At 46.0% G+C, this 12,500-nt stretch overlaps 1 protein-coding gene across 4 annotated transcripts in view; it reads right to left on the bottom strand.

The window, feature by feature from the left end:
* Positions 1-12,500, bottom strand: part of dve (SATB1_N and homeodomain domain-containing protein dve) — a 587,509-nt gene that overhangs the window by 139,253 nt on the left and 435,756 nt on the right. For all 4 annotated transcript variants that reach the window (XM_053777528.2, XM_053777529.2, XM_070086148.1 and 1 more), the window contains exons 3-4: positions 9,249-9,434; positions 8,502-8,628 (exon numbers count right to left, since the gene is read on the bottom strand). In XM_053777528.2, coding sequence (XP_053633503.1) covers positions 8,502-8,628; positions 9,249-9,378 — 257 coding nt within the window. In that variant the 5' untranslated portion in view covers positions 9,379-9,434. The remainder of the gene's footprint in view (positions 1-8,501; positions 8,629-9,248; positions 9,435-12,500) is intronic.

The following is a 12,500-nucleotide window of genomic DNA, read 5'->3' as shown; positions in this document are numbered from 1 at the left end:
AGGTAGGGGAGGGTGAGGGTTAGGAGAGTCACGGTAGAGGAGGGTGAGGGCTAGGAGAGTCACGGTAGGGGAGGGTGAGAGCTAGGAGAGTCACGGTAGGGGAGGGTGAGGGCTAGGAGAGTCAAGGTAGGAGAGGGTGAGGGCTAGGAGAGTCAAGGTAGGGGAGGGTGAGGGCTAGGAGAGTCACAGTAGGGGAGAGTGAGGGCTAGGAGAGTCACGGTAGGGGAGGGTGAGGGCTAGGAGAGTCAAGGTAGGGGAGGGTGAGGGCTAGGAGAGTCACGGTAGGGGAGGGCGAGGGCTAGGAGTCAAGGTAGGGGATGGTGAGGGCTAGGAGTCACGGTAGGGGAGGGTGAGGACTAGGAGAGTCACGGTAGGGGAGAGTGAGAGGTAGGAGAGTCACGGTAGGAGAGAGTGAGGGCTAGGAGAGTCACGGTACGGGAGAGTGAGGGCTAGGAGAGTCACGGTAGGGGAGAGTGAGGGCTAGGAGAGTCACGGTAGGGGAGAGTGAGGGCTAGGAGAGTCACGGTAGGGGAGAGTGAGAGCTAGGAGAGTCACGGTAGGGGAAAGTGAGGGCTAGGAGAGTTACGGAAGGGGAGAGTGAGGGCTAGGAGTCACGGTAGGGGAGGGTGAGGGCTAGGAGAGACAAGGGAGGGGAGAGTGAGGGCTAGGAGAGTCACGGTAGGGGAGAGTGAGGGCTAGGAGATTCACGGTAGGGGAGAGTGAGGGCTAGGAGTCACGGTAGGGGAGAGTGAGGGCTAGGAGAGTTACGGTAGGGGAGAGTGAGGGCTAGGAGGGTCAAGGTAGGGGAGGGTGAGGGCTACGAGAGTCACGGTAGGGGAGGGTGAGGGCTAGGAGAGTCACGGTAGGGGAGGGTGAGGGCTAGGAGAGTCACGGTAGGGGAGGGTGAGGGCTAGGAGTCACGGTAGGGAAGAGTGAGGGCTAGGAGTCACGGTAGGGGAGAGTGAGGGCTAGGAGTCACGGTAGGGGAGAGTGAGGGGTACGAGAGTCACGGTAGGGGAGGGTGAGGGCTACAAGAGTCACGGTAGGGGAGGGTGAGGGCTAGGAGAGTCACGGTAGGGGAGGGTGAGGGCTAGGAGAGTCACGGTAGGGGAGGGTGAGGGCTAGGAGTCACGGTAGGGGAGAGTGAGGGCTACGAGAGTCACGGTAGGGGAGGGTGAGGGCTAGGAGTGTTACGGTAGGGGAGGGTGAGGGCTAGGAGAGTCACGGTAGGGGAGGGTGAGGGCTAGGAGAGTCACGGTAGGGGAGGGTGAGGGCTAGGAGAGTCACGGTAGGGGAGAGTGAGGGCTAGGAGGGTCACGGTAGGGGAGGGTGAGAGCTAGGAGAGTCACGGTAGGGGAGGGTGAGGGCTAGGAGAGTTACGGTAGGGGAGGGTGAGGGTGAGGGCTAGGAGAGTCACGGTAGGGGAGGGTGAGGGCTAGGAGAGTCACGGTAGGGGAGGGTGAGGGCTAGGAGAATCACGGTAGGGGAGGGTGAGGGCTAGGAGAGACACGGAAGAGGAGAGTGAGGGCTAGTAGAGTCATGGTAGGGGAGGGTGAGGGCTAGTAGAGTCACGGTTGGGGAGGGTGAGGGCTAGGAGAGTCACGGTAGGGGAGAGTGAGGGCTAGGAGAGACACGGGAGGGGAGGGTGAGGGCTAGGAGAGACTAGGGAGGGGAGGGTGAGGGCTAGGAGAGACTAGGGAGGGGAGAGTGAGGGCTAGGAGAGTCACGGTAGGGGAGAGTGAGGGCTAGGAGAGTCACGGTAGGGGAGAGTGAGGGCTAGGAGAGTCACGGTAGGGGAGAGTGAGGGCTAGGAGAGACTAGGGAGGGGAGAGTCTGGGATATGGCTGAGCTTTAGACTCTGTATATACATAGTATACTACTATCTATAATGACTTTTTTTGGCTTTCTTACGCGACACACACACTAGCTTACATATAATACACACACACACACACACACACACACACACAGATATATATATATATATATATATATATATATATATATATATATATATATATATATATATATATATATATATATATATATATATATATATATATATATATATAACTTATCTAAAATATATTTAAGTGGATTGAGCTAGATTAAATTGCATTTGTTTTAATAAAGTTAGGTGAGTTTTCTAAGGTTCTTTTGGTACAAAATTATTAATTTTTACATTAACATAAATGGAAAAAACTGTGAAAAATAAAAAAAGTTGCTAACTTCCAAGTGCTTTCGTGATTTCTCACATCATCAAGGACCTTGATAATGTAAGAAATTACGAAAGTGTTTTGAACTTTACTATTTTTGTCACAGTGGTTGGTTGTTTTGCATAATGTGATATCACCTGGTGGGATCCACCTATACTACAAGCTGTAGGGACCCGCAGTCTCGGTGAAGTATATATAAAAGCTCCAAGGATACACGAAATCGTAGTGACACGATTGCAAACAAACCATACCACGGGTGGGGTTTGAACCCGCAGTCAGAGAGTCTCAAAACTCCAGACCATCGAGACGGTCTAGAGTTTTGAGACTCTCTGACCGCGGGTTCAAACCCCACCCGTGGTATGGTTTCTCCAAGGACAAATATTTGAGTATCTTCCTGAAGCCATGTGAATATCCCACTCCCCCTCTCCCCCCCCCACCTTCCCCCCATCCTTTATCAGTACACACACTGCTATAAGGTATTATATAATATGGTACACAGAACGTGAAGAGCGCTTATAGTGAAGGAACGCAGTCAACTATTGCCGAGATGGGATACATTTGACGCAAGACCTGAATACTTCCAGCAGGTACTGGAGTGTCTTACAGAGTATAACATTCCAGCAGGTACTGGAGTTTCTTACAGAGTGTAACATTCCAGCAGGTACTGGAGTGTCTTACAGAGTATAACATTCCAGCAGGTACTGGAGTGTCTTACAGAGTATAACATTCCAGCAGGTACTGGAGTTTCTTACACAGTATAACATTCCAACAGGTACTGGAGTTTCTTACACAGTATAACATTCCAACAGGTACTGGAGTTTCTTACACAGTATAACATTCCAACAGGTACTGGAGTTTCTTACACAGTATAACATTCCAGCAGGTACTGGAGTTTCTTACACAGTATAACATTCCAGCAGGTACTGGAGTATCTTACAGAGTGTAACATTCCAGCAGGTACTGGAGTTTCTTACAGAGTGTAACATTCCAGCAGGTACTGGAGTTTCTTACAGAGTGTAACATTCCAGCAGGTACTGGAGTTTCTTACAGAGTGTAACATTCCAGCAGGTACTGGAGTTTCTTACAGAGTGTAACATTCCAGCAGGTACTGGAGTGTCTTACAGAGTATAACATTCCAGCAGGTACTGGAGTTTCTTACACAGTATAACATTCCAACAGGTACTGGAGTTTCTTACACAGTATAACATTCCAGCAGGTACTGGAGTTTCTTACACAGTATAACATTCCAGCAGGTACTGGAGTATCTTACAGAGTGTAACATTCCAGCAGGTACTGGAGTTTCTTACAGAGTGTAACATTCCAGCAGGTACTGGAGTTTCTTACAGAGTGTAACATTCCAGCAGGTACTGGAGTTTCTTACAGAGTGTAACATTCCAGCAGGTACTGGAGTTTCTTACAGAGTGTAACATTCCAGCAGGTACTGGAGTGTCTTACAGAGTATAACATTCCAGCAGGTACTGGAGTTTCTTACACAGTATAACATTCCAGCAGGTACTGGAGTTTCTTACACAGTATAACATTCCAGCAGGTACTGGAGTTTCTTACACAGTATAACATTCCAGCAGGTACTGGAGTTTCTTACACAGTATAACATTCCAGCAGGTACTGGAGTATCTTACAGAGTGTAACATTCCAGCAGGTACTGGAGTTTCTTACAGAGTGTAACATTCCAGCAGGTACTGGAGTTTCTTACAGAGTGTAACATTCCAGCAGGTACTGGAGTTTCTTACAGAGTGTAACATTCCAGCAGGTACTGGAGTTTCTTACAGAGTGTAACATTCCAGCAGGTACTGGAGTTTCTTACAGAGTGTAACATTCCAGCAGGTACTGGAGTATCTTACAGAGTGTAACATTCCAGCAGGTACTGGAGTTTCTTACACAGTAAGAAAAACTGCAGTACCAGCAGGTACTGCAGTTTTCTGACACATCTTCCACTGGACACACAGGTACCTATTTTCACTGCTAGGTGGGAAGGGGCAGGTGGGGTGTAAAGAATCATACCCATATGTTTCTCTGTTTTTGTCTGTGTGGGGGGGGGGTGGAAGCATGTGATGGGAGGGGATGGAAGCCTGTAGGAAGGGAGGGGGGAAGGGGTTGTGCAGCGTGTGTGTGGGGGGCAGTATAGGTGGGGGAACCCCTCACACAGCTGCAGCTGGGTGTGTAAGGTTTCGAGGATTAGATCGCGCTTCGTGACGCAACGTGGGATCGGGGCCTTTATACTGAGGATTAAGACCGACGCTATGTGGATTACCATTCTTCTACTGATTCACCGCCTCCAATTCAACACTGATGTAACAGCCTTTCTCCATAACTTGTCTTCCTCTTGCCTCTCAGTGTAATTATTGCTCGCTTGCTCTTTTCCTCTCTTCCTGCCTTTTTTCTCTGTTTCTGTTGTCTTTCTCTATTTCTGTTGCCTTTCTGTTTCTCTTGTCTTTCTCTGTTTCTGTTGTTTTCTCTATTTCCGTTGTCTTTATCTGTTTTTGTCTTTCTGTTTCTGTTGTCTCTCTCCGATGTGTGTTTCAACTGCGTCTTTCTCTGTTTCTGGAGTTTACCTGGAGAGAGTTCCGGGGGTCAACCCCCCCCGCGGCCCGGTCTGTGACCAGGCCTCCTGGTGGATCAGAGCCTGATCAACCAGGCTGTTACTGCTGGCTGCACGCAATCCAACATACGAGCCATAGCCCGGCTGGTCAGGTACCGACTTTAGGTGCTTGTCCAGTGCCTGCTTGAAGACTGCCAGGGGTCTATTGGTAATCCCCCTTATGTATACTGGGAGGCAGTTGAACAGTCTCGGGCCCCTGACACTTATTGTATTGTCTCTTAACGTGCTAGTGACACCCCTGCTTTTCATTGTTGTGTCTCTCTTTCCGTTGTCTTTCTCTAGTATGTTTCCGTTTCTGTTGTATCCTCCTGATTCTGTTTTATATTTGTTTCCGTTATCTCTGAATTGTCTTTATCTATTTCCGTTGTCTCTCTCTGTTTCTGTTGCATCTCTCACTGCGCCTGTTGTCTCTCTCGTATATTTCCCAGTCACCGTTGTGTTTTCTCTCTGTTTACGTTGTATCTTTCCCAGTGTGAACAATAATTGCTCTCATTCACCATTTTCCTCCTTTTAAAACCTTTGCCTATTGCGTTTAAAATCTCTCTCTCTCTCTCTCTCTCTCTCTCTCTCTCTCTCTCTCTCTCTCTCTCTCTCTCTCTCTCTCTCTCTCATGATACTTGGATATTGTTATATTAAATGACATAAATATTTTTTTTCAGAGAGGGATAAATCCTGCCTGAGGTGAGCATGTCAGTAGCTGAGCTCCGCTTACACACTCTTGTTCTGGTACAAAACTGTTGTTCTGGTACAAAACTTTTGTTCTGGCACAATGATATTGCTCTGGTGTAATACTTGTTCTGGTGCAAAACTGTTGTTCTGGTACAAAACTTTTGTTCTGGCACAATGATATTGCTCTGGTGTAATACTTGTTCTGGTGCAAAACTGTTGTTCTGGTACAAAACTTTTGTTCTGGCACAATGATATTGCTCTGGTGTAATACTTGTTCTGGTCCAAAACTGTTGTTCTGGTACAAAACTTTTGTTCTGGCACAATGATATTGCTCTGGTGTAATACTTGTTCTGGTCCAAAACTGTTGTTCTGGTACAAAACTTTTGTTCTGGCACAATGATATTGCTCTGGTGTAATACTTGTTCTGGTGCAAAACTGTTGTTCTGGTACAAAACTTTTGTTCTGGCAGAATGATATTGCTCTGGTGTAATACTTGTTCTGATACAAAACTTTTGTTCTGGTACAAAACCGTTCTAGTGCAAATTTTTTGTCCTGGTAAAAAATTGTTGTTCTGGTACAACGCTGCTGTTCTGGCACAAAACTGTCATTCCTGCCTCTCTCCATTCATGAAACAACGGTACTCAACTGGAACAGTATCATGCTGGAACAACGGTACCAGACTACAAAAGAAACGGACGTTAAGAACAGTACCCGAGTGGTACAATGATACCAGAACATAACAGTAACAGACTGGAACAATGATACCAGAATATAACAGTACCAGACTAGAACAACGGTACAAGAATACAACAAGAGTACCAGAGTGGAACAACGGTACAAGAGTACAACAAGAGTACCAGAGTGGAACAACGGTACAAGAGTACAACAAGAGTACCAGAGTGGAACAACGGTACAAGAGTACAACAAGAGTACCAGGATTGGGAACAACAGTAGCAAAGAGTGCAACAAAATTAAGAGTACCAGAGTGGAAACAACGGATAAGCAAGAGATACAAACAAAATTAAGAAGTGGAACAGAGGGAACATGTACAAGAAGTTATGAAGTGGAACAAAGGAACAAGAATACAACAAAAGTACCAGAGTGGAACAATAACTTAGATAAACAGTACCAGACTTGGAACAACATCAGTAGACGTCAACTCTTATGTACAGTTTCAAGGCAAAAAAAATTATCAGCCACTGGTGCTGGAATCAAACAACCCAGCTAGGGGCCAGGAGCTGCACCTCGACCCCTGCAACCACAATTAGGTGAGTACACACACACACACACACACACACACACACACACACACAAGTCTTGGAACAATAACGCAAAAACCTCAAGGGATTAAGCTCTACTCATGAGCTTGCAAATCTATATAGCGATGAGAGAGAGAGAGAGAGAGAGAGAGAGAAGTGACTTCATGACTAAACGTGTAAGACGGAGCTTTAGCTTCTACAGAAGATTATCTGATGCTGGCTTTTATTCCCTCTGATCCACACAGCTCACATTCTCTCTCTCTTTCTTTATCTCTCTCTCTCTCTCTATTTATCTCTATCTCTCTCTCTCTCTCTCTCTCTCTCTATCTCTCTCTCTATCTCTCTCTCTCACTCCTCTGTCTCTGTCTCTCAGGTATAAAGAATATCAACTCCTCGTGGGGTCATGAAGGCTACAATTCACCTGCACACTAACACCAAAGCAACTGTAATCCACGAGTTAACGATCATTATTCACTATCAGTGGATATACACACCGAGAAACGCACCTTCCTCGTATATATACAAATATATACATACAAACTTCTCCAAGTATATACGCAAAGAGAAGAGATACACACCTAGTCGTATATACACGTACTGTGCGAATATATATATATATATATATATATATATATATATATATATATATATATATATATATATATATATATATATATATATATATATATCCTTTGCCTGTTTGACAGTCTATCTCGCTCTCAAACTTTTTCTTTTTTTTCCTATCCGAAACTCCGCGGCCCTCCCTGCTGCTGTCATCCCCCTGCGAGCCTGGCTAATATCCTACCTGAAAAAAATATATATAAAACGCGTGCAAAAAAAAAAAAAAAGAAGTAACTGGGAAACACAGACACAGTTTATCTTTAGCGAATTTGCTAAAGAAATGTCAGGTTCCGTTGCGTTTAAACTGGCAAGACTGTGTGACGGTTGTGAAGGCGAGGCTTGTGGAGGCTACAGTATCAGCCATGAGTGTGTATATGTCTCAACACCCACTCATTAATAATAATAATAAATAATAATGATAATAATAATAGTAATAACAAAAATAATATTATTATTATTATAAGTAGTAATAATAGTAGTAGCGGTAGTAGTTGTGGTGGTAGTAGTAGTAGTAGTAGCAGTATTAGTAATATTATTAGTAGTAGCACTAATCGTAGTTGTAGTTGTAGGAAAGGGAGTATCTACCGGTATATAAGAATATATACGAACTCAGTTAAAGAACGTACAGGAAGCACCTTCCACTAGACAGAACGTACAGGGAGCACCTTCCACTAGACAGAACGTACCGGAAGCACCTTCCACTAGACAGAACGTACAGGGAGCACCTTCCACTAGACAGAACGTACAGGGAGCACCTTCCACTAGACACAACGTACAGGGAACACAAATAAGGGAGTACCTTCTACTAGACAGAACGTACAGGGAGCACCTTCCACTAGACACAACGTACAGGGAACACAAATAAGGGAGTACCTTCTACTAGACAGAACGTACAGGGAACACCTTCCACTAGACACAACGTACAGGGAACACAAATAAGGGAGTACCTTCTACTAGACAGAATGTACAGGGAGCACCTTCCACTAGACAGAACGTACAGGGAGCACCTTCCACTAGACAGAACGTACAGGGAGCACCTTCCACTAGACAAAACGTACAGGGAGCACCTTCCACTAGACAGAACGTACAGGGGAACACAGGTAAGGGAGCATCTACCTGTAGATACGGACGTGAAGGGTGGCAAGGGGTGCCACATCACATAACACCTCAGCCACGGTCTTGTCCTCAGTCTCAGGGATGTGCTCTAAGGGCAGTGGCCGCCAGTTCCTCAGTTGTAGAAGACCTGCAGAAGGCCAGGCAGTAAGCAAGGGTTACCCTTCTCTTTCTCCTGCTGCTGCTCATGTCAACACCATCAATATAAGAGAATCATTAACAAAAACTAAAATCAACTGGCACTCATGAAAGTCTGTACTGAATATAGTAAAAAATAAGGTTCAGAAGGAAGGAAAGAATGATAGAAACAAGAAACAAAATAATGCAGCGAGGAAGGCAGGAAGGAAGCGCCAAAGAAAGGCTTAGAACAAGCAGAAAGACAAGAATGGGCGGGAAGGAAGACAAGAATAGGCAGGAGAGAAGACTGAGAATAGGCATGAAGGAAGTACTGAAGAAAGACTGAGAACAAGGCAGGCAGGAAGCACTGAAGAAAGTCTGAGAACAAGGTAGGCAGAACCACTGAAGAAAGACTGAGAACAGGCAGGCAGGAAGCACTAAAGAAAGACTGAGAACAAGGGAGGAAGAACTGAAGAAATACTGGGAAGAGGCAGGCAGGAAGCACTGAAGAAAGACTGAGAATAAGGTAGGAAGGAAGCACTAAAGAAAGACTGAGAACAAGGCAGGGAGGAAGAACTGAAGAAAGATTGAGAACAGGCAGCAGGAAAGGCTGAGAGAAGAGCGAGGACTCACCCCTGGCATATATAAGTTCCTCAGAATAGCCAAGTTTAACCAGCGCTGCCTGAAGCAGGTCAGTGAAGCGGGTGTTGCCAGAGATGAGGGCGTAGGTGTCCATCTCTATCCTTCCCCGCAGCTCCTCCATCCCTACACCACATAGAGGGATAGTCTCGATCACCACGTGCAGAGGGATGTTCTTACCTGAGAGAGATCAGAGAGAGAGAGAGAGAGACAGGTCAGTTACTTGTTCCAAAACCTACTGCCTGCACTTGGGTCATCTGGCAGCAGTTACCTACAATAATATAAAAAAATACTTTCATTTAGAATACAGGAAATAAAGTAAACTATACGTGTATATACATGAATGGAGGGATATACACATTTTGATGCGATCACAATATGCAAAATAAGTACCTTGAAAAAATAAGTGAATTTCCAAGCGATTTCATGATTTCTCACATTAACAGTTCCTTCATAATATGAGAAATCACGAAAGCGCTTGAAAAAATCACAATTTTTCCACATTTTGATGTATACATAATGAAATACACACCTCCTAGCATATATACACCGAGATACCTATTCTTGTATATACTCATACACTGAGATGCACACTTCTCAGCATATACACAGATTGTACACACCTCTAGGTGTAGTGTATACACTTGGCATCTACTCACTGTGGGTGTAGTAACAATATTAGCGCGGGTCATCAGGGGCAGAGAGCACGATTACTAACACATAGATAAACGACAGTGTCTGAGGATCCCTCCTCTACTTTCTCCTATCCAAAGGGATGGTATACACATGTATTCCCTCGTGTTTAAAAGTGCTTTCAATACAAATTTTAAATCTAGAACGTGAAATTACGTAACTGTGCATTCTCTTCCCTTCTAAAATTACACAATTCCAGAATAGCCAAATTATTATAATCAAGGGGGAAGCGCTAAACCCGGAGGATTATACAGCGCCTGGGGGGGGATGTGGAAGGCATTCAGGCTTAATTCGGGGAACTGGAGCACAGATCCAATTCCCTAAATCAAGAGCCCCTCACCAACATCAAGGAACCTTCCTTGAGGGGACAGAATAGCCAAAGATTTGCAGATGAGACAATGAGAGTCACTGTTTGGAACTTGAAAAGCTGAATACCTTGTTAGGTGGTAGTTTTAAGCATGAGAGGAGAAACAACAAAGTGTAGCAGAGACTTGTGGATGAGACGAGGAAACCCATGGAGAACGTATTAGATAGTTTTATAGCACTGTACTGTGTTCATGTTTGGTTTCCTCAACTCACAAGAGAAGAACGACATGATAGCTCAGTAGTGACCTCCACTCTGGACCAGACATCATCATCAGCAGCGGCGGCAGCAACAACAACAACAGCCTGGCTAATGTGCCTCAAGCCATACCATGGGCGGGGTTAGAACCCGCGAGCAGAGAGTGCAATCGTGTCATTACGATTTCGTAAATCCTAATGTGTCTCACTCTATACTTGAGGCTAATGCAGTGTTTCTGCGGTTATAGCCAGCACCAAGTACCAAGTACCAGCACCCACAGCTACCACCAATGCTGCATCAACCAACATCAGCAGGAATATTTTGCCACCGAGCAAACTACCCACGCCACCACAGACACCACCAGCAGCATCACCACAGATACCACCACAGGCACCACCAGCAGCATCACCACAGATACCACCAGTACCACCACAGACACCACCAGTGCCACCAACGTCACAGACACAGCCACCATAGACACCACCAATACCACCATAGACACCACCAGCACCACAATCACTACTAGCACCACCACCACACCAAAAGGAGCAGCACCACAGACACCACTAGCACTACCACCACAGACACCACTAGCACTACCACCACAGACACCACCAGTACCACCACTACCACAGACACCACCAGCAACATCACCACCACAGACACCATACCGTCACCATAAACACCACCACCACAACCTCAAGTGATTCCCGTGTCACTTACCCCAACACACCAACACTTCCTTCAATGCAGAATCTCGCCAAATCCTCGATTATTCACCACCACTGAACATTCAACACTATTTCCGACACCACCGCTCAAATTCCAACTACTCCGTTATGGAAAACTGGAGGAGATAATAACTAGAACAGAGTATACTACAGACTGGCCATACAATAGAGCGGAAAAATAATGTAAGGGACCTGGGAGTAGTAATGTCTGAGGATCTCAATTTCAAGGATCACAACAGTGCCACGATCGCACGTGCAAAGAAAATGATAGGATGGATAATGAGAACTTTCAAAACAAGAGATGCCAAGCCCATGATGATCCTTTTCAAATCACTTGTTCTCTCTAGGCTGGAATACTGCTGTATATTAACATCTCCATTCAAAGCAGGTGAAATCGCAGATCTAGAGAGTGTACAGAGATCCTTTACTGCGCGTCTAAGTTCTGTCAAGCACCTTAACTACTGGGAACGCTTGGAAGCACTTGACTTGTACTCGTTGGAATGCAGGAGGGAGAGATACATCATAATCTACACTTGGAAAATCTTGGAAGGAATGGACCCAAATCTGCACACAGAAATCACTCCCTACGAAAGTAAAAGACTGGGCAGGCGATGCAAAATGCCCCCAATTAAAAGTAGGGGCGCCATTGGTACACTAAGAGAAAACACCATAAGTGTCCGGGGCCCAAGACTGTTCAACAGCCTCCCATCAAGCATTAGGGGAATTGCCAATAAACCCCTGGCTGCCTTCAAGAGAGAGCTGGACAGATGCCTAAAGTCAGTGCCGGATCAGCCGGGCTGTGGCTCGTACGTTGGACTGCGTGCGGCCAGCAGTAACAGCCTAGTTGATCAAGCCCTGATCCATCGGGAGGCCTGGTCATGGACCGGGCCGCGGAGGCGTTGATCCCCGGAATAACCTCCAGGTAACCAGGTAACACACAACACTTCCTCCAACACCACCGCTCAACACAACACTTCCTTCAACACCACCGCTCAACACAACACTTCCTTCAACACCACCGCTCAACACAACACTTCCTCCAACACCACCGCTCAACACAACACTTCCTCCAACACCACCGCTCAACACAACACTTCCTTCAACACCACCGCTCGACACACAACATTTCCTCCAACACAAACACTCAACATTTCTCGCAACACCACCGCTCAACACAACACTTCCTCCAACACCACCGCTCAACACACAACACTTCCTCCAACACCACCGCTCAACACAACACTTCCTCCAACACCCCCA

Source organism: Cherax quadricarinatus, chromosome 18 (assembly GCF_038502225.1).
Source record: "Cherax quadricarinatus isolate ZL_2023a chromosome 18, ASM3850222v1, whole genome shotgun sequence".
Classification (NCBI taxonomy): domain Eukaryota; kingdom Metazoa; phylum Arthropoda; class Malacostraca; order Decapoda; family Parastacidae; genus Cherax; species Cherax quadricarinatus.
This window is presented reverse-complemented; position numbering and strand designations above follow the sequence as displayed.